This window comes from Neolamprologus brichardi, chromosome 17 (assembly GCF_056152115.1).
Source record: "Neolamprologus brichardi isolate AB-2024 chromosome 17, ASM5615211v1, whole genome shotgun sequence".
Taxonomy (NCBI): Eukaryota; Metazoa; Chordata; class Actinopteri; order Cichliformes; family Cichlidae; genus Neolamprologus; species Neolamprologus brichardi.
The window spans coordinates 21,876,891-21,899,767 of record NC_142120.1 but is presented as its reverse complement, the minus strand read 5'-3'; the positions used below and the strand labels follow the sequence as shown (position 1 = coordinate 21,899,767).

Here is a 22,877-nt window from a genome sequence, read left to right as displayed (position 1 = left end):
AATCAATCTTAAAATTCCAAAGTGCTGCTAAAACGGCCAAAGCGTCCTTCTTAGGGATGGGTATCGTTTAGGATTTTATCCGATACCGGTGCCAAACCGGTACTTTTGAAACGGTGCCGGTGCTTAAACGGTGCTCAAACCGGTGCTTAAAGAATGGAAAACACAAAATTGGTCCAAAAGCCGCTCATGTTCAGCTGTTTTTTTGTAAAAAGATAACAATGTTAGCCTTTTCTGCAGCTATAGGGCATATATGGTATCACTCTGGGCTGGAAGCAGTGCTTAAACAATGGAAGAAACACAAACTTTGTCCAAAAACCTTTCATGTTTTCCACTTTTTCTTTGGTCATTTTAGCCTTTTTGGCCAGGGTGAAGGGAGTATCTGCCATCAAACAAGAAGACAGCCGCATGTAACTACGACTATGTTTGCTAGTTCACCTTACATGTATTAATTTAATAACGTGGTTAGCCTACTCAACGTAAATTACACACGAACAACATTAAGCTACTCACGCAGAGAAGAACGGCTGCTGCTGCCATCATCATCCGTCATCATTTCTGCTACACTGGCAGGGCTAGGGGCCAGGACTCTACTCTTCGGGTTTTTGGGGGATGTTGCTAACTCCGGGTCCGATAACAGGCACCACACCCGCAGTAGATGTGCACGGTGTGAGGTCTCGCAGCAAGCTATCAAATACGGCGCATTTCTCGGCTTTAAAAAAAATGCTATGCATCACCAGGTGTTTCATCAGATTTGAGGTGTTACCTACTTTGACAGTATCACAGTATCACCTTAAAGCACTTTTTGCAGGCTGCTGAGTTTGCATCTTTTGCTGTGAAGTACAGCCAGACTTTTGACCGCTTCGCCTTGGGCATTTTTAATCTGTAGCTCTGCTCTAAAAGAACGTACGTACCTGGACCCGCCTACTATCCTCGGAAACGTAAACTGATTGGCTAGAATCTAAAGTGTATCATTCCATACCAGTTGGTGGCGGTAATGCACCTTTCAGTTGTTTGCCAACCGCCAATACAAATGTAAGGAAGAAGAAAGTGTATCACAGCTCAGGAAAAAAAAGCACCGAAATAAAGCACCGAAATAAAGCACCGAAATGTGCGCTGCTTTTCGGTCTGGATACCAGTACCCATCCCTAGTCCTTCTTGTCCAAAATCATCCTGGCCGATGACCATAACCCCCGTACCTTATTTAAAATTTTTAACCCTGTGGCCTTTAATTTATTCTCAGGCTCTTTGTGAGCGATTTCAAATTCATTTTTTAGAGAAGGTCTCATCTCTTAAGTCCTCCCTTCCCCCTGTTTTATATCCTCTCCCCATTCCTGAGTGCATTTCAACTTTCCACCAGTTTGAGCCTGTGTCACTTTTGACTCTTAAGTGGCTAGTTGTTCAAATGAATAACACCAATACTGTGCTTGACATTCTTCCATCTTGTTTAGCTAAGGACTGTTTTGATGTAATCGGACCTAGTATCCTATTTCTTATGAACTTTTCCTTGCTCTCAGGCTGTGTTCCTTCGGCCTTTAAGCATGCTGTAGTCCACCCGATTCTTAAAAAAAGAAACTCTGACTGTTATGACCTTTCAAACTACAGACCGATCTCTAAGCTTTCGTTCTTGTCCAAGATCCTGGAGAGACTAGTTCTCTCCCAGCTCCAGGCGTACTTGGACATGAACAATATTGCTGAGAAATTTCAATCTGCCTTTAAGCCATTGCATAGCACTGAAACAGCGTTGGTTAGAGTTCTTAATGATATTCTTGTAATCACTGATACTGGACGCTCTATGGTCCTAGTTTTACTGGACCTCTCTTCGGCCTTTGATATGGTGGACCATAACATTTTATTACTAAGACTTGAGCACACTGTGGGTATTAGAGGCACTGCCCTTGACTGGTTTAAATCATATCTCGCTGATAGATCCTTATCAGTTAACTTAGGCACCTTCTCCTCTTCCTCTGCTCCGGTCTGTTGTGGTGTGCCTCAAGGATCAGTTTTAGGCCCTTCTATTCTCTTCTCATTGTATTTGCTCCCTCTAGGCGCAATCTTTGAAAAATACAATATCGCCTTCCACTGTTATGCCGATGACATACAGATCTATTTTGAACTTAGTGACGACCTTGCTGTGTCCCTGCACTACTTTCAAGAATGCATGCGGGAGGTCAAAGAATGGTTCCTGAGTAATTAAGAGATAAGATAAGATAAGATAAAACTTTATTAATCCCTCGGGTGGGTTCCTCTGGGAAATTTGGTTTCCAAAAACCACAGCACCGACAGAAGTTACAGAGTAACAGAATATTATATATATATATATATATATATATATATATATATATATATATATATATATATATATATATATACACTAGGGGTGCAACGATACACAAAATTCACGGTTCGGTTCGGTTTGATACTTTGGTGTCACGGTTCGATATTTTTTCGATACAAAAAAAAATGTTCATGCCTTTTTAATTTGTCATTTATTAAAATTATAAATATATATTTTAACTCAAAAGTACAGTTTTTAAATTTTATGTTGCTGAAACAAAAAAGTAATTAAAAAAATAAATATATCTCAGGGCTCGCAAAATTTCAAAATCCCTGGTAGCCCTTCGGGCAGGGACTCTTCAGTTTTTGGTAAAATAAATTTAAGTAGCCCGAATAAAAAAGAGAGCAATTTTTTGATTGATGTTTTGTTTCCTGTTTTGTTTGCTATACAATATTATACATTAAAGTATAATATTGTAAAGGAAACAACACATTAATCAAAAAATTGTTGAAACACAAATTACAACATTGTATAAAAATTACAATCATCAACTCAAATACTTGGTTCTAATTGAACAGAAATTTCTATGAACTTGTAAGAACTGTGTAGGACACGAATCAGTCTGTGTCAGATCCTGAATTTGAAATTTCCACTGAAGTCACAGGTAAGAGGCAAGTGGAACCAAGATCTAGGCCATTTGCTTTTTGAAGTTTGCAAAGACTGCTAAATTTTGCCAGTGGTAGTGGCTCTTTGCAACATAGTATGCTGTTTTAAACTGATTTTCAGGTTTATTTTTAGTATGTTATTTGCAATTGGTGTTTGTTCTGGGAAAGATATTGCAGACTGCAATAATGCATTTCTTGCATTTCTCATGGGCTCTAATGGGGGCCTTTCTAAAAATGACTGGTCCCAGTAACAAAGGCGCTTGTCAACTCAGAAATCGATGGAAAAGCAACAACACACCCGGCAGAACATTATGTTATTTACACATAAGTGGTCCGCATGTGCGCATTCGCTGTCAAAATAAAAGACGCGCACCAGATAAGGCGTTGCAACGTGCGTTTGCGTCCATATAAAAGGCAGTGTTTTTGTCCGCTACAGTGGGATTTTCACGGCACATTCTGCACCAAATCTCTGTGCGTTCATCATTTGTTTGAAGCCAGCTCACCTCCTGCAACCACTTTTCCGAGAATACGTGCTTCTTTTGTGGTTCGGACTCCTTCTGACATTTCTTTGGAAGTGGAGGAACACCAAAGTAATTGCTTAAAGGAGCTTGCTTCTTCAACATCTTTAAGAGTTCTAAACAAATGTCTGTCCTCCTCCAGAAAATTTTATGTACACAAACACGCGTTGCAACTTCTTATCTTGTGCACGTTTTTTTATTTTGACAGCGAATGCGCACCTGCGGACCACTTATGTGCACCCCTGGTTATTTAGCTTGTCATATTGCAGCCACAGAAATTCTTTTGTCCATGAAACCATAAAGCTGCACTTTCTTTTTGCCTTATAGTCTGATTTGTCATAACTTTTCCGTTTTGGCAAGCTTTTCTTTGGCTGTCACTTCTTCACCCTGACCTGTCTTATTTGGCTCAGCAAAACTAAAATATATATCCTGCTGCTTTTACACAGGCACTCACATAACGCTCAGCGATTCTCTGCGCGATCAACCTCTCACATGTTTAAGCTTGCTGCGGGAGATCAGTGTTTCCAACTTAACGACTTTGTCGCTATATTTAGCGAGTTTTCAGACCCCCTTAGCGACTTTTTTTCTAAAAAGCGACTAGCGACAATTCTGGCGACTTTTTCTGGTATTACTGGAGACTTATTTATGACGACTTTTTGACGTGAAAACGAGTATCGCTTTTACTCTCAACAGGCAGCAGTGCTGCCTTGGGCACCTCACCTGTGCCAAAGCGCTCCCAGGCGGAGGATAGTCCTCCCCCAGCTGCTATCAGGGCAGGTGATGTTCACACCTGTGCGTCCAAACGGCAAATGAATCGCGCATGAGCGAAGCTGCTGCTCCCGAACTGACTGTAACGCAGTCAGTCCTTTTACTGTTATGCTGTTTTGTGGATCACAAGGTTTAAAACTACTTATAAACACACACTCTCACACACAAAGTAACTCCACCAGAGTGCCAATTTCGGGTCACTTTTGCCGGTCCAAGCTCGGATAAAGGAGCAGGGTTGGAATTGTGATATTAAAAAACAATAATTGCTAAAAGAAATTTAATTTGTAGTTCTAAATAAATTCGAACTGCATTTAGGACGTTTTTACTCACTTTATGTCTCTTCCACGATGTTATTTCTCTCTCCAACAATGTAGGTTACAATTACATTAGCATGACCAATTATGCAAATTAGGCGATGACATCATTTGGCGACTTCTAGCGACTTTTAGGACAGCCAATAGCGATTTTCCTTACTGAGGAGTTGGCAACACTGCGGGAGATTTCACTTGTCATGTTTGCATAGTAAGCTAACGATTAATAAGACGATGTCAGAGGAATTGGTGCGCAAATTATCGTCACTCACCAATCAGTACTGTCGCTCTCTACTCTACTCTATACACAGTTCGCGCGATTGCAAAGTGAAAGCAAAAAACAAGCGCAAATTCAAACCGATTTCAATATGTCACATATTGACAGTGGTTCACCGATGCCAATGACATAATTACCCAGCTACATTTCCGAAAGAATGCAAAACGATAGCCCGTCGGGCAGGGCAGAGAAAGATTTTGGTAGCCCGACTGGAAAAATCGCTAGCCCCGGGATGTCGGGCTAGCGATTTTGCGAGCCCTGTATCTGATTGAGGAATCACTCATCTTTGGAAATGAGAGTTTATTACAGAGAAATGGCTCTTTCCAAAATAAAAGCTATACTATACGCTTCTTCTGGGCTATATTCTCAGCAGCATATTAAACATATCAGGTCCCCATAAGGAGAATCATGTGCTAACGGCTGTCTAAATGACTCGGGTAAAGTTTGTAGCATGCATGCTTGTTGTTTTTGTCTGCTTCCACTTGTCTTTGCACTAGGATGCTGTCGGAGTAAATGTGCAGTCATATTCGTTGTGTTCCCACTAGTGTTGTCAGCGTTAATCTCGTTGAAATGACGTTAATGCCACAACACGGCAAATCTCCGTTAACGAGCTACCGCTGATCGCCCCGTGCGTGGGGCTGGACGACCAACACGTTAATGAGCTAACTGAGCTAACTGCGCTAACACACTAGTTCCCACCCATGTAATTGAGCATTGCATGGCACATCCAACATACTGTTTTACTTTAGTCCATGACCCGCTTACCTTCAGGGTCATACGTCACATGAAAACCAAAATAGTTCCAAACGCCACATCTGAATGAGGGTGGGAGAGGTTCAATTTGCCATGTTGCAAGGAGAGCTTAACTTCTGTCTCACTAGCTTGCCCTGCGCTCAGTGAATCTGCGTTCGACTACTCCGCCTAGGCTGCACTGTCGAGCGCAGATCTACTGAGCGCTCAACACAGACAGCATCGTCAGAAGGAAAGTTGATAAAATAAATAAAAAAATTTGTATTGTTCGATACATATGCGTACCGAACCGAAAGCACTGTATCAAACGGTTCAATATAGATACGAATATCGTTGCACCCCTAATATACACATATATAAATACAGAGACATATATAAATAAAATATACAAAGGGGATAAATAGAATAAATAGGAATAAAAATAAAAATACAAGTGTATTGCACATTTCAAGTATGGAAGTCTATTGCACCGTTGACTATTAACAAAAAGTATTGCACAAAAGGTAATTGCACAGTGAAGTGAAGAGGCACTACAGCTTAGTTGTTCCCCCCTCCTTTGTCCTCCTGTTTCCCCTCCCTCTCCCCTCCAGAGAGGAGTTAAACAGTCTGATGGCGTGTGGGACAAAGGAGTTTTTAAGTCTGTTGGTTCTTGTCTTTGGGAGAAGCAACCTGTCACTGAACAGACTCTTCTGGTTGTTTATGGCCATGTGCAGAGGATGCCCAGCATTGTCCATAATGTCCATCAGTTTTTTTAGTGTCCTTTTCTCTGCCACTGACACCAGAGTGTCCAGCTTCATGCCGACCACAGAGCCAGCCCTCCTGATCAGTTTTTCCAGCCTGGATGAGTCCTTCTTTGCTGTGCTGCTCCCCAAGCACACCACAGCATAGAAAAGTACTCCAGCAACCACTGACTGGTAAAACATCCTCAGGTGCTTCCTGCAGATGTTAAAAGACCTCAGCCTCCTGAGGAAGTACAGTCGGCTTTGTGCTTTTTTATACAGGTGCTCTGTGTTGCCTGAGGTACTTGTACTTGTTGATCACCTCCACCTCCTCCCCCTCTATCTGAACCGGCAGTGGACCTTCTCTGGACCTCCTGAAGTCCACAACCAGTTCCTTAGTCTTTGAGGTGTTGAGTTGCAGGTGGTTTGTGTGACTCCATGCGACAAAGTTCCTCATCAGACTTCTGTACTCCTCTTCCTGATTATCCCAGATACACCCCATGATGGCTGTGTCGTCTGCAAACTTCTGAATATGGCATAATTCAGAGTTGTAGCAGAAGTCAGAGGTGTACAGGGTGAAGAGAAGAGGGGACAGCACAGTTCCCTGTGGTGCTCCTGTGCTGCTGACCACAGTGTCAGACGTGATGTCCTTCAGCCTGACGTACTGTGGCCTGTCGGTGAGGTAGTCGGAGATTCAGTTTTTCCTGAAGCATACAGGGCCGGATGGTATTAAAGGCACTGGAAAAGTCAAGAAACAGGATCCTGACCGTGCCTTTTCCCCCATCCAGGTATGAGTGGGCTCTATATAGGAGGTACAGGATGGCATCCTCCACTCCGACATCCGCCTTGTATGCGAACTGTAGTGGGTCCTGGGCATGTTGTACCTGTGGTCGGAGGAGGTTGAGGAAGAGCCGCTCTAGAGTCTTCATAAGATGTGACGTCAGTGCCACCAGTCGGAAGTCATTCAGCTCATTGGGGCGGTTCCTTTTGGGGACCAGGACGATGCAGGATGTCTTCCATATGGTGGGCACTCTCCCCAGTCGCAGACTGAGATTGAAGACTCGTTGTAGCCATCCATTTTATTCTGTAGCGAGTTCACGTTGCCCATTATCACTGTCGGGATTAATGGTTTGAATCGCCTCCGGTGATCCGCTTTCCTCGCTCCAGCCTTGCAGCCTCTGTAGCTCCTCTTTATCTCAGCCGGGATGTTGTGTCGCATGCCGGTCTGTCCCTTTGTTCTTAGTGCCAGCAGCTCCGCTCTCGAATAGAATAAGGAGCTGGTTCCAGAAGTTTTAAAAAGTGCATTATCCATCTTGTATTGCTATATCTAAGAGGTATAAGTACAGTAACTAGAGGAAGGTGAAATAAAGTTTGAAAGCCTAGTCTAAAAAAAGTTAAAAGTTAAGAAAAGGTGCGGTGTTGCAGAGCTACTTGGAAAGGCTGCCGTCACTCCAGCGCCATCTTAAAGAAATTCTCTTGTTTTGAATGATAAAAAGACTGAGATTGTGGTGTTCAACAGTAAATTCCCTCGTGCCCAACTCTGTGCTGCCCTGGGTTCCTTTGCTAGCTTTTCTTGTGACTATGTCAGTAACTTGGGTGTACTGTTGGATAGCTCGCTCAAACTCGATAAGCAAGTGTCTGCTGTAGTGAGATTTAGCTTCCACCAACTGCGCCTTATCTCTAAGGCTAGGCATTATGTTCCACATGAGGACCTGGAGAAGCTTATTCACGCTTTTGTGACCTCCAGGTTGGATTATTGTAACTCTTTGTACTGCGGTCTTCCCTCTTCTCTTCTTCTTAGACTGCAAACAGTCCAAAATGCAGCAGCCCGCCTCTTGACTGGTACCAGGAAATTTTGCCATATTATTCCTGTTCTAGCTAGCTTGCATTGGCTGCCCATAAAATACCGTATTCAATTTAAAATATTACTCCTTACATTCAAAACTATTAATAAATTAGTATTGAAGGTGAAATAAAGTTTGAAAGCCTAGTCTAAAAAAAGTTAAAAGTTAAGAAAAGGTGCGGTGTTGCAGAGCTACTTGGAAAGGCTGCCGTCACTCCAGCGCCATCTTAAAGAAATTCTCTTGTTTTGAATGATAAAAAGACTGAGATTGTGGTGTTCAACAGTAAATTCCCTCGTGCCCAACTCTGTGCTGCCCTGGGTTCCTTTGCTAGCTTTTCTTGTGACTATGTCAGTAACTTGGGTGTACTGTTGGATAGCTCGCTCAAACTCGATAAGCAAGTGTCTGCTGTAGTGAGATTTAGCTTCCACCAACTGCGCCTTATCTCTAAGGCTAGGCATTATGTTCCACATGAGGACCTGGAGAAGCTTATTCACGCTTTTGTGACCTCCAGGTTGGATTATTGTAACTCTTTGTACTGCGGTCTTCCCTCTTCTCTTCTTCTTAGACTGCAAACAGTCCAAAATGCAGCAGCCCGCCTCTTGACTGGTACCAGGAAATTTTGCCATATTATTCCTGTTCTAGCTAGCTTGCATTGGCTGCCCATAAAATACCGTATTCAATTTAAAATATTACTCCTTACATTCAAAACTATTAATAAATTAGCGCCAAGTTATCTTAGTGAACTTCTCAAGCCACATACTCCTGCTAGAACACTCAGATCTGCCACTCAACTACTTCTGACCCAACCCAGATCTCGGCTGAAGTCCCGGGGTGACCGTGCATTTGCTCTGGCTGCCCCGGTACTGTGGAATACCCTTCCTCTCGACCTCCGCGCATCTGATTCCATTGCACTGTTCAAATCACGACTAAAAACCCACTTATTCAATCTTGCCTGATTTATGATTTTATATTATGCACTTTTATGCTCATTTAAATTCTTGTTTGCTCTGTACCTGTACCTGTATCAGTGACAGCTACCTGCTTGCATACTTAGCACTTGCTTTGGTCCTATTTCTATTATCCTCCTCCTATTCTCTATCTTACTTGTTAAGCACCTTGGCATACCCTTAGTTTTTAAGTGTGCTTTATAAATAAAGTTTATTATTATTATTATTATTAAATAACTTTAGAAAGACTTCTATTTGACTCTTTACATTTAATGTTATAAAAAGATATATTTTATGTTTTAAATAATCTTAAACTGTTAGTCTGCAAAATGTGCAGCAATTTAATTTATTTATTCTCTTTAGCTGATAGTTTGTGGGGCCCAGGTAGACTGTATAACTGCATCTCTACCAGTTTCTGTGCACTCCAGCCTCTTCTGTGCCATGTGAAGGGATTTTCCTTAAGGCAGGAGAAATTATCTCCACGAAAAGGAACAGGTTCGGCCATCGCACAGTGGAACAAATTTTCTTCTTAAATAAAAATGAAAAAGGGTTACCTTAAATGCATCATGTTTTTAATTTGCAAGTTCATAAGCATTTTCCCTTTCCAGTTCACAATCAATTCTACCCCCAGGTCAAAAATATGTATAGGAAAGTTTCCCTAATGTAATATTATTTATAAAAAAAATACCCGTCTAGCGATTAACTGCATAAGTACATGGAGGCGGAACCTCACAGCAGAAGCATACTCCATAATGTGTTGTACATTATTATATGTATATTATATGTAACGTGGTATTTTTCAATTATTATATTTACCAACATCAAGAAGTCACAAGCAAAGAAAGACCACACAATTGTGCATGTTTAAACAAGGAAAGTTTACTGGTCAAAATCATTTATTAAAGAAATAAACATTTTTGTCACCCCAAAAAAAACACGTTGCTTAAAAACACGTTTAAAGCAACACAACAGCGGCCCAATATCAGACAGAATTCCACTCTGTAGAGTGAGCAATCATAATGAAGCAGTCGGTTTCATTTTGTGGATTCAAGCTGCTCTTCATATTTTTGGCCACAAGATGTCGCCAGAGAGGACTGTGTTGAAAAGCTTCGAGTAATGAACCGTTTTTCAATACAAGCTTCAGTGCTTCATTTGGCCATCACTAGTCTACAGCCAATCAGGACACAGAACACAATGCGCTGTAATTAAAAAAAAAAAAAGCATGCAAGATTGCACAAAAAAAATCTGGTAAACAGCGAGGCCGCGAAAGGTGAACCACGTTTGTTATTTGAAGGCTTTGTGCAGGCACGAAAAGGATCCAAAGTGCAGACAGTCAGAGACAAAAGGTGAACTTAAATACAGCTTTAATGCTGAACTCCAAAAAGTAACAAAACTGAGATTCCAAAGTAAACTTATGCAGACAGACTACACAGCTAGATAAGGCTAGATCGCGACACCGACAAACTGAAACACAGGGCTTATTACATAGAGGGAGCAATCAGGGAATGGGCAACAGGAGGGAAACACAGCTGGGGCAAATCAGGCCTAACAAGACAAAGGAACCAGACGCATTTACATGAGACACGGACTTTCAAAGTAAAACAGGAAACATAACACAGACTGAACTTAAAGACAGACTCACAGGCAGGCACTACAACAGGGAACAGAGACGTGGGACCAGGGCAGAAACAGACACTGATTGGACACGGGGATATAGCAGACAGGGGAGACAGCAACTAAGGATTACACAGAGACATAAACCATAAGACAGAACTCTAACAAAGAAACCAAAGACTAGAAATGATAAATAATATAATAAACTCAAATCCCTGGGTCAACAACCCAGGCATCCTAACAGCGTTATAGCGAGGGTCCACTGTATATGTGTGTGTGTGTGTGTGTGTGTGTGTGTGCGTGCGTGCGTGCGTGCGTGCGTGCATGTGTGTGTACTGAGATTCTCCATAGAAGGACAGAGCAGTTTTGATCTAGAGAGACAGGCAGGGGTGATGGTGTACTCTACATTGTGTCTGATAGTGGAGCTGTTCTCAGAGTTCACCTTACATCACATGGCCCAGTCAGAGCACCACTACCCACAAGCTGCTGCTGATTTAATCTCTCTGTATCATCAGGACACAACTTATCCTCTCAGCACACACATCACACTTTCTACTCCCACTGTGACAAAGATAATCATTCCCAGAACAGAGATGATCTCCACCTGCAGAAAGAAAAAGGAAGCTAGAGGGTGTTTTTAACTGAGTGTTTCCAGCAACCTTCTGCATCAGCTGTCAATCCATGGTGGAGTACATTCAGCATAAAGAACAGTGTACAATGGAAATAAACTGCTGACCTGAATCTATAAAGGTAAATGTGGTAAAAATGTGAGACGTAGAAGAATAAAATGTGAATATGTCTATAAAATATCTAAAGTCGCAAAAAATATTTTGCACACTTCTTCTCTGTGGCTGAACTTACTCACAGAGCAATATGTATGGCAACTAAATAGTTATTAAATGTCATGCCTCGCCTCTGTCAGTGCACCCCAGGGTGGCTGTGGCTACAATGTAGCTTGCCATCACCAGTGTGTGAATGTGTGTGAATGGGTGGATGACTGGATGTGTAAAGAGCTTTGGGGTCCTTAGGCACAAAGCGCTATACAAATACAGGCCATTTCCCATATGTAATACTTATTCCTTAAAATAACAGCCAGTGATTTGCAACACTCAGTTAGTCTTATTTCAGAGCCATCACAAAGGTGAAACTACTGTTTATTGTTGAAATGAGAGGACATCATGAGATGAAATTCAATGCTCACAGGTTGATAAATGAGGAACAGTGTCTTTGTACAACTTGTAATGCTGTCAGCTAGAAGTCAACTTTATTTCGTTTAGATATGAACGCAACAATATTAGCCATTTTCACATCAACTCAAATACACAATCATATCAAGCCTCTGATTGATCTGATTGGTGAGAGTCAGCCATTTTCTTTTCACACCTATTCTGAAGAAAATGTCCACTGATAAGGCTGCAGGTTTACAGTGTCCCAATTCTGAATATTGAGGAAAGGAACAAACCAAGATCTTCGCCAAACAGCTCATTTCAGAATGGTTTTCTTCATGTCAGGGTTCAACCCCTTCTGCATCACAAATTAACATAATATCCATCAGTAACAGTAAATAATCAATTAAAAATAGCTAAAATAGACAGAGACGTTTCTCTTTCTAGGACATTCTTCCATACATGGTAATTAAACTCATTCTCCGAACAGTCCCTGGGGACTTTACACTTTTTTGACTCTTGTTCTGTCATGGGGCGACCGTGGCTCAGGGAGTTGGGAAGCGCATCTGTAACCGGAAGGTCGCCCGTTCGATCCCTGGGCTCTCTGTCCTGGTCGTTGTGTCCTTGGGCAAGACACTTTACCCTACCTACAACGTCCCAGTCACTGAGCTTTCCTTAAAAAAGGAAAAAGTCAATTTTATCCTTCTGTTACTGTGGACCACCATCATCTCAGTTTTCTACACACTTGAAACACAAACACAGACTACCATGCTGCTGATCCCAAATCGAGCCTTGCACTTTAGAATCAATACATTATAAATGATTTTAACACTACTTCAGACAACATGTTTCTATCGATTATCACATATAAACATTGTACATGTACAACATTATTGTAAAGCTACAATGAAATTTCCAGAAACCAAAGGAATATTTTTGGCTTACATTTTCAAATGTATTCTGTGACAACAAATAAAAACATTAAATTATTATCAAAAGAAAATGGAAAGATTTATTGATGGATGTTGTGTATATTCATAAATTGTATGAGTTAAAATTGTGAAATCAAGGAAGTAAACTGACTTAAGAGTCTCCACTCTACAGTGTGGACTCTCCAAAAAAAACCCACACATCTGTTTAATTCCTGAATTCTGCAGACTGTTTTCACTCAAGTCCAGAAGCTTCAGATGGTAAGGATTGGACTTCAGAGCAGACACCAGAGCAGCAAAACTGATCTCTGACAAACTGCAGTCAACCAGTCTGAATCGTGGGGGGAAAGAGATAAAAACAATGATGATCCTATCAGATGTGTTCAGGTTTTAAACATGTAGCTCACTTTACTATGTCCTAACCAATGAGCAAATACCTCTATTTCTATTGTGTCTCTATTGTGTTTTCTGTGCATTCATGTATATGTGAGTCTTTGTGTCTATTCAGAGAGATCAGTATTAATGATCAAACAGTGGATTAAATAGACAAAAAATATTTATTCCTCATCAAAACAAATATTTGTGCGCGTGTGTGTGTGTGTGTATATATTTATATATCCCCACAAACTGCATGTCTTTGGACGGTGGGAGGAAGCCGGAGTACCCATGCATACTTCACACAGAAAGACACCGGCCTGATGGTGGAACTGAACTAAGGACCTTCTTGCTGTGCGGCAACAGTGCTAATCACCGTGTCTCTACCCACACACACACACACACACACACACACACACACACACACACACACACAGGTCCCTCGCTATAACGCTGTTAGGATGCCTGGTTCGTTGACCCAGGGTTTTGAGTTTATTATATTATTTATCATTTCTAGTCCTTGGTTTCTTTGTTAGAGTTCTGTCTTATGGTTTATGTCTCTGTGTAATCCTTAGTTGCTGTCTCCCCTTTCTGCTATATCCCCGTGTCCAGCCAGTGTCTGTGTCTGCCCTGGTCCCACGTCTCTGTTCCCTGTTGTAGTGCCTGCCTGTGAGTCTGTCTGTAAGTTCAGTCTGTGTTATGTTTCCTGTTTTACTTTGAAAGTCCGTATCTGATGTAAATGCGTCTGGTTGTGGATCCTTTGTCTTGTTAGGCCTGATTTGCCCCAGCTGTGTTTCCCTCCTGTTGCCCATTTCCTGATTGCTCCCTCTATGTATTTAAGCCCTGTGTTTCAGTTTGTCGGTGTCGTGAGTTCAGTCTGTGTTATGTTTCCTGTTTTACTTTGAAAGTCCGTATCTGATGTAAATGCGTCTGGTTGTGGATCCTTTGTCTTGTTAGGCCTGATTTGCCCCAGCTGTGTTTCCCTCCCTTTGCCCATTTCCTGATTGCTCCCTCTATGTATTTAAGCCCTGTGTTTCAGTTTGTCGGTGTCGTGATCTAGCCTTATATTCTGTCTGCATAAGTTTACCTTGGAATCTCAGTTTTATTACTTTTTGGAGTTCAGCATTAAAGCTGTATTTAAGTTCACCTTTTGTCTCCGACTGTCTGCACTTTGGGTCCTTTTCCTGCATGCACAAAGCCTTCACATAACAAACGCAGTACACACACACACAGTGGTCCCTCGCTATAATGCAGTTCACCTTTGCTGTTTACCGGATTTTTTTTTGGTGTGCAATTTTGCATGCTTTTTTTTTTTTTTTTTTATTACAGCGCATTGTGTTCTGCATCCTGATTGGCTGTAGACCATTGTCAATCCATCTCGTGCCGTGTCTCCTGTACAGTACAGAATGTGTTCAGGTTGTCAAATTTACATAAATCTTTGATCACTAGCAGTGTGACTCTGAAGTGCTGTACTGTAATTTTGTAAGTTTTCTGCCCAGCAAACACAACAATGTTGACGAAATGTTTTGCATCATCAAAGGCAACCGCCATACCAACCGCAAACCTCGTTTACTTGCATTTGAGTTCATCTTTTCATTTATTCACCTCTTCTAGCAGCTTCAGAGTGTAGGGATTCATGCATTTTCATTTACACAACTGTTTTCCGAGGGGAGACACAAATCCCTTTTAGTGAGGACAACATCATAAAAGCATAGTGACAAAAATCACAGCATAAAAATCTGTTAAATCAAACATGCAGGTGGATCACCTGCTGAGGTGAGCATCTCACAGCTGCTTCTTTTTCATTTGCATATTCTGAACCACAACAACTCTGCAGATTATTTCTGTGTGTGACACTAAGACACTTGCAGTTATGTATCCCTCAATTTGAACTGGTGTAAAGTCTGTGCTCATCACTGTGTTGTTTTGAATTTGAGTGCCACACAGTGGAATAATGGAGAACTGAGCCAACACAATTTTTTACTTAAAAGTAATGAAAACTAGTCATAAGAACAGCCTTTAGTAAATATTTTTCTTATGAATTCTTAAATTTTAAATGAATGTTTTTTTTAATTAACAATTAAAAAAGTTTTGTTTTTTTTTAAAATTAAAAACTTTTTATAAAAGTCAACAAAATTGCTCTAAAATATGTGAATGTTTGTGGTTATTGATCTACATTTTAATGGCAACATATAAGAAGTTTATATATTTTTAATTATGATCCATGCTTATGCGTGGGGTTGTATTATGCCAATGTAGCCACCGGAGGTGAGCGTTGAGCTACTAAATGTTAAAAACTGGCTGTGTGAAACTTTTATTTAAGAAAAAAAAAAAAACTCTTTTTATTTGTTTCATTCATGTATTCATTTGTCTGTAACTGTTTTGTCAAACTTTTTGTAGTCCTTTGTTTACTTCGTTGTTGCTTAGTAAAATGTTGCAAAATTGATTAGCACTAAATAAATAAATAAACTGCACTTGACCTGTCCAATTCAAAAATTGTGAATATATTTTAAATGCTATAAAAAATGTAGTTTAAGAATAATTCTGAAAGTTATGCACAGTAATGCTATTAATACTAACAAGAAGAATAATTTATACGTTCATATTTTTTATCGTTGTGTGTAAACTATGTCTGAGATAAAAGTTGTAATTTCTTGTTTTTACGTGACGGTGTTTTACCGTTGAACTCCGGGCTTCGTTGTAATGTTTCGTCACGACTGCTGGGGGCAGTGAGGAGCCGTGTGGCCTGAGGACAGCCAGGATTTAGAGCGCAGAAGAAGAAGTCTGTGTTCCATGTGAGCTGGTCAGCATGGCACCTCCGGGAGGAATAAACAAACCGAAAACTGTAAGAAATCCTGTTTTTCCTTCTGTTAGTCGGTTGGAGCCGAGGGCACATTCAGGAAACAATAACGAGTCAGACAGAGGAGTGTTCGTCAGGTCAGATGTTAAAGTTTTGTTCACACCCCCCTACAGTTATAGTAATGAATCAGTCCTTTGAGACAGTTTCCTCTCCAGTATTGTCAGTTACGGGAAGTCGAATATAGCCTTAAAACATTTTGAGGAATTGTTTTAAATGTGTTGGTGCAGTCCCTTTGTTAGTGGAGCGCATTGTAACTTAAGGAAACTGGGACACCTTGTGGACAGCAAGTAAACTGTATCGATCGAAACGTCACGAGACAAACAACAGCTACAGCTCTAAGAAGAATAGATTATACAGTAACCAGAAGCAGCAAAGGTGCTCTAATGGCTTAAATTATTACTTTTGTGGCTATTAATTTCTAACATGGCAGATGCACAGCTGCGGGTTTTAAACTTTGAAGTAATTGTTAGTATGTTCAGGTCTCTCTTCTAGTGATGGGCAGATGAAGCTTCATGAAGCACTGAAGCTTTTCATCCAATTGGTTCACCCCAGCGCAAAGCGTCTTGAAGCTTCATTTGCTCTAGTAGGACATCTACTGGGCGTAAAAATATTAGTTGGCATGAATTTGAAGAGTGTGGCCTTTTGCACACAGCCTGTAAATGTCAACAACAAAAGGAGTGTGTAAAACATCTATATTGTAGTGATGGCAGTATACTGTGTATATTTATACTGGCAGTATGGAAAATGGTCATTTGGAAATGCTTAAAATGGAAATGATCATTTACTGTGAGGTGAGGTGTGGTTGGGGTGTGGGCAGTGGTTGTGCTTTTGTAACGTTGAGGTATGGACAGCTACACACTGAGGCTTTGAGCCTCAGTCATGCCTGTTCACATTTTATTCTGTAAAAACTAAATTTTCACTCCTTTTATGACCTTTTTAGTGGGGAGAACATAGCTAGGATTTAATGATTTAACAAATCTTTTAAATCCTTTGTCCTCCACAATGCCAAATGGCTGGGAGTCCTCAATCACCATGCTAACCAGGTCTTCATCTATTTGAGATTGTTCTCCTGAGGAAAGACAATAAAGACAAAGCACAAATATAAATATCACACACATAACTTATTACAGTTGTATAATATTGTTATATCTTTTAGTTACATTACTGCATGCTATATTATCATGGCATTTGATGGCTCACCTGGTCTTGCTCCACTATCGGTGTTCCCCTTATTCTCATGCAAAGCTCTGTAGTGCATGGATGAGGTGTTGTTGTTATATCCCAGCTCCCTGGCACATGGCAAACACTTCACCTTGTACAAAAGTAAAGACAGCTTAACATAAATTGCATTGCACCATCAGTATTATGAAAATACATCTTCTGTAGAAATTTACATACCTTTTTGGGAGGAATAAAATCAAAATGTTCCCACACAGGGGAGGACATCCTCCTCTTCTTAGCTGGCTCCATTCTCTCCTGACTTTCTCTCCTCACTCTCATAAACCTCCAAACTGTCTCCAAACTCTCACTAACCGCAACTCTCCATCAAACACCTACATTTTGAATGAAGTCTGAGGGGTTTGTATCGCTGTCATAGCTCGCGGCAAAGTTTGAACCACTCCATGAACCAGTCACGTGGTACAGCCGGGCAGCAAGGCTTCGGATGTCATCATTTTCAGCTCCTCCCATAAATGAAGCAAGCCTCAATATGCGCATTGCGGAAACGCCCTCTCAATTACTCGACACAAGCTTTGAAGTCTCGATACAGAACGTCACATCACTACTCTCTTCCACAGCCTAGTGGAGAAATCCTTTTAAGCCATCAATGGACAGTTATGTTTTCCAAGCGGGTCACGTGGGAAACCGTGTCTGTTGTGGAGCTAAACTCAGTTCTGGTCAATGGTACTTTTATCTCTTTATAAACTGATGCTGGTGTTACAATCAGTCTGTGAAAACAGTAAAAAGTGCAGTAAAAAAAAAAAACAACAACAACAACATGTTAAGATTATTTAAGCTAAACTGCCAGAAAAGTGAGCCCTGCCACAGTCTGGCGACTATTCCAGGTGTACCTCACCTCTCACCCTATGGCAGCCGTGATTGGCTCCAGCCCCCCTTCCAACCCCATGACCTGGAATTAGATAAATGAAAGACAATGGATGGATGAATGCCAGGAAAAAAAACAAAAAAACTATATGTGCTGTTGTTACTGTGTTCGTAGTTTGAATACTTCATCTGCAGTTTGCAGTTCTCTCACTGAAGAAAAAGAACTGATCATCTGTTTACGGCGTCATATGCATGTTACTTGAGAGTTGTCTGCCATATTAAATGTGATACAACCACAAATCACTTGTGGAAGACTCACTCTACATTGGCAACCATGTCCAGTGTTTATGATCAAGATCAGCGGCCCCTGTTTACAGGAAAATGGAAACTTTTTAAAACTCTGTTGGTTTCCAGTGTAGCTGCTAACACTTTAAACCTAACTTTGTGGTTTCAGTTTAAATCGGCTGCAAGACACACACTGATTTATTTACCACCTGCTTCAAGTTTGATTACATTACATGCATCAATAACAAACTGTGGCTGTGTCTTGATTACATTGGGTTATGTACATCACTCTCTGCTGCAGATGTTTCATAAACACAACCTGTTGGGTCGTCTCTCTGTAGCTTTTCTTGTGTGATAAAGTGTGGAGCTCAGTGAAAAGAAACACTTATTACTATTTTAATGTTGATATCACATGTCCTCAGAATGTCAACTGCAACTTTCAGAACAAAATATCCCACAGAGCATTTTTCACCCAGTTCTCATCTACCCCTGATTTAGATTCTAACCATCTGTTTCAGATCTGCATTGTCTCTGAGTTTAAGTTGTTTGAGTCAGCTAATTCAAAGAAAGCCTTTATATGTTTCAGCTGTTGTTGTTTGTTCCTTCATATCTGATGAGGAGCTCTAAGCACTCGAGTGTTTCTGCCTTCCTTGAACGTGTCGTGGTTCTCTTGCAGGAGTTGGGGAAGAAGCTTTTCAAGCGCCGGCGAGTTCTGAGCCGCGAGAAGAGGAAGCGGCATCAGATCGTGGGAGCTGTGGTGGATGAAGGTCTCATCACCATCCATCACCTGAAGAAGAGAAGGTGAGTGTCAGCTGACCCCCTCCTTCCTCCACCTTCTCATGGCCGCAGCGCGTTGTGACATTTTCTGTCCCATCAGGACGAGTCCGAGAGCCAACATCACGCTGTCAGGGAAGAAGAAGAGGAAGCTGATTAAACAGCTGCAACACCAGCAGAAGGAGAAGGCCTCTATGGAAGGTAAAGAGTGCCAAACCCTCTGACTGACTCTCTCCTTAAGTGTTTTCAGCATCTCTCAGGTACTTCAGTCGGTGTTAGTGTGCGGCTCTGGTTTCCAGACCTGTGTGGTCCACTAAGCTTTAGACCTGAACATATGAAGGACCAGTTGGGATTGCTCCGTTTATTACTTTACATTAATTAATCTTATTTTGAATTTGGGCATGGATGAAAATTTACATACGCTCTGGGTGTTTATGGAAAAATTGGAAAAATGTAACATCCCAAGAACAAAGCTCTCATGCAGTCATAAGATAACCTTAACAAGAGGTAAAGCATTTGGGATGCATTGTTTTTATTATTTCCAGTCTTCGTAATTTAAATCTTCTTGGAAAACTGCAGACTCTTATGAAAGTTGTGACTTTTCATTGAAACTCAAATGCATATTGTCCACTCTGCCTCAAAGGCTTAAAGACATCCACGTGGCAACATTGAACGCTAGTCATAGCGCCACCTAATGGCAGCAAGACATCAGTTTTAGCTGATTGATATGACATTATCACCAGTGTTGGAAAGGTTACTTTTAAAATGTATTCCACTACAGATTACAGAATACATGCCCCAAAATGTATTTTGTAACATATTCCGTTACGTTACTCAATGAGAGTAACGTATTCTGAATACTTTGGATTATTTAATATATTATCATGCTTTTTATAACTACATTAATGTACTATTGCTGTGTTTATTACTATTACTGAAGGTTACTCGCCATACCAATACCAACTACATTTTTAAATCCTAATATAAAATGGGTAACAGTAGGGTGGACATTAGGTAAGGCTGCACTTTTTGCAACGATCTCGTATAGAAAACTATTCCGCGGGTATGTAAAACATATTCGCGGCTCTGAAAGGGAGCCTTCCTTGAACGTGTCGTAAAGCGACATCTGGCTAATACGTCGGGTTCATGTCGGGCTCGTAGCCAAAAACTAGCTTTACTTTGTTGTCTGGGTCAACTTTGCTAGTGAGAGACAGAGAGAGGAGTTGAAAGGCTGCTCCAACAGAACTTATTGTTTCGGAGGAAAACACAAACACAGTGTACAGTCGAGTCTTAATAGCACACTTACAACTGGGCTCGTCAGGCACTGTTTTTGGGCTGCTGTGGTTATTATTATATTTACATGCTTCAAGCTCCCGTTTCTGCTTGGTGACAACTCGTACTTTTCGATTCTCCTTTTTCTCCCTCCCTCGCGCTCACAGACACATAACGAGTATGGCAGTCCATTCTCCCTGCAGCACTACACTGCCCATGAGGCTACGTTCTTTAGGGCTATGCCTTTAACACTCTGGCTATCACCTTCATATTAAATAATGCTTTGAATAATAATTACAAAAATATTTCTTCACGTCATTATGCGGGCGGCAAGTAGAGGTGACATGGGCCGTGAGACCCAGGCATTAGAGCCTCTTAATGCATCTTTTGTTTGGGTCTCCACCGGCATGGGATTACCAAAAATAGAGAGACCATAGCCTAACAGGTGAAATAGGACTGTACTGCTGTGTAATCCATTTATTTCAACAAAGTAACTGTATTCTGAATACCACCTTTTTAAATGGTAACTGTAACGGAATACAGTTACTCATATTTTGTATTTTAAGTGCATAATGCCGATACATGTATTATGTTACTCCCCAACACTGATTATCACTGTGTGTTCTACACATTACATACTGGCACAGATGATTAGAGGGTGAAGGTTTTTTTTTTATTTTTTAACACCACATAGTGGACACAGGAAATGATGTGTTTGTCCATCAGCCAGTTAGATTCCACGAGTTCTGCATCAAAGTTGACTGATCATCAGCTGCATTTTGTGTTGTTTTTCAGCGTCTGGTGTTTTATTGATACTTTTTTATGACACAAAAATAAAATTGCTCATCATTCGTCTCTCTGTAGTGGAATCAACAGCAGCACCACAGAAGAAGCACGACACCGCATCAGCTCAGACCAAGAAGAAGAACAAGAAGGCGTCTGGATGCCAGGACGATGTAGAGATGGTGGATGTTGAATGAAGATATGTCTGCACTATGAGTCCCTGCTCAGACGTCCATGCCGGCGCCTCAACTTTGAGACTAATGGACAATCAGGACGTCGGTCCTGTAGTTTGTTTCTGCAGAAGACAAAAACTACAACAGTTGACATGGAAGCCCCTTTCTGCCAAAAATGCAGAAAAAAAAGATGTTTCCCCTCAAATATTAATTGAGCTGCTTTTATTTTAGTTGTAAATAAATCTGAATTCGTTTGAGGCTCACGCTGTTTTATTTTTATTTCATCTTTTGCGGATTCTTAACCAAAACAGCTTTAATCAATAATTTAAACAAAAAACTTGAGGTTATTCTAAGTTACATTAGTATGTTAGTGAAAAGACCAAATGTCTTTCTATGGTGTAAAAGTTTTGTGAGAATTAAAAATGTAACTTCACTGGCAAAAATATGAAAAAATCTAAAATTGTTTGAAATTTACTGTCTGAAGATATTTTTGTAATTTTTAACTAATCAAAGGCATTTTACACTGTTTCATTTTGTTGTTTGGCAGAAATGGGTTTCCACATATGATTGGGTTTTTATTTTATATCTCTGTTAGCGTCGCAGCACCTGCAGAGTTTGAGGGCAACATTTGGACCCGTGGTTGTTACAGCATTCATCTTGTAAGCTTGTTTAATTAAATGGGTCATGAGCTTTGACCTTTAACCTTCTGTTCCACCTAGTTCATTAAAATTGTATACATCATCAGAAGTTTCTATTCATTATTTAGATTATATAATAATTCAGATTTTCTTTAACCTTCCTTAGTTGTTGGTTCATAAATATTTGACTTATTTTCCTGACACAGTTTGGTAAACATTTGTGCTTGATGGGAACATCCAGGTTCAAATGTAAACTGCACATTAAAACTAATTTTGGCTCTTCAGCAGTTTATGTTGAAAGAAAATTTCGTTACAGTTTAACACAAACTATGTTCATTTCTAACACGTTATTCAAATAAGGACCTGATAAATCCTTGTTTAATTTTTGCTGACTTCTGTTTTTTTTTTTTATTGGGAAATAACATCATAGGTTTCCATGCTTAAAAATATTGTGCTTTGTTTTGTGTTTTATGTGTGTCACTATTTGTGTTTTCTGACATACTTTGATGAGCTTCCATATGTCAAGTCATGTTTTAATAAGTTTTTCTAGGTGGTTAATTCGGGTTTATTTTAAGAAATATTTTCTCTCATGGGTTCTATGAACTGTGTATAAAAATATATACAATTAAATGTTTTCAGAATTAATGAGCTTCCATAGTTCTGATATACTTTATTTATTGGAGAGTTGTTTATAAACGTTTTGTCTTTTTGACCTTTTAGTAAGTCCAAACATTTAGTCAAGTTAATTCTAGATGTTTGTGTTCATCATTGCGATTCAATTATTATCAAAAGGCTTTAATGAGTTTCCAAACTTATTAAAAATTAAATAATATTGTTTTAAATATTAATAGGTCCCCATATTCTTAAGAAAGATAGATAATAAAATGTTTT

General features: G+C 40.3%; 2 protein-coding genes across 2 annotated transcripts in view; one reads left to right on the top strand and one right to left on the bottom strand.

The window, feature by feature from the left end:
* Positions 1-22,877, bottom strand: part of LOC102790106 (protein NLRC3) — a 99,111-nt gene that overhangs the window by 764 nt on the left and 75,470 nt on the right. The window contains exon 8 of the mRNA XM_087831073.1: positions 12,938-13,114. Coding sequence (XP_087687199.1) covers positions 12,938-13,114 — 177 coding nt within the window. The remainder of the gene's footprint in view (positions 1-12,937; positions 13,115-22,877) is intronic.
* On the top strand, positions 15,905-22,631 carry c4h11orf98 (chromosome 4 C11orf98 homolog). The gene is made up of 4 exons (XM_087831122.1): positions 15,905-16,003; positions 19,023-19,147; positions 19,224-19,321; positions 21,257-22,631. The coding sequence occupies exons 1-4, from the start codon at positions 15,968-15,970 to the stop codon at positions 21,370-21,372; spliced, it is 375 nt and encodes a 124-aa protein (XP_087687248.1). The 5' UTR covers positions 15,905-15,967; the 3' UTR covers positions 21,373-22,631.

Coding starts and splice junctions, on each gene's coding strand:
- c4h11orf98 (XM_087831122.1), top strand. CDS start 15,968: ATGGCACCTCCGGGAGGAATAAACAAACCGAAAACT. Junction 16,004..19,022: donor GAATAAACAAACCGAAAACT/GTAAGAAATCCT, acceptor GTTCTCTTGCAG/GAGTTGGGGAAGAAGCTTTT. Junction 19,148..19,223: donor CATCACCTGAAGAAGAGAAG/GTGAGTGTCAGC, acceptor CTGTCCCATCAG/GACGAGTCCGAGAGCCAACA.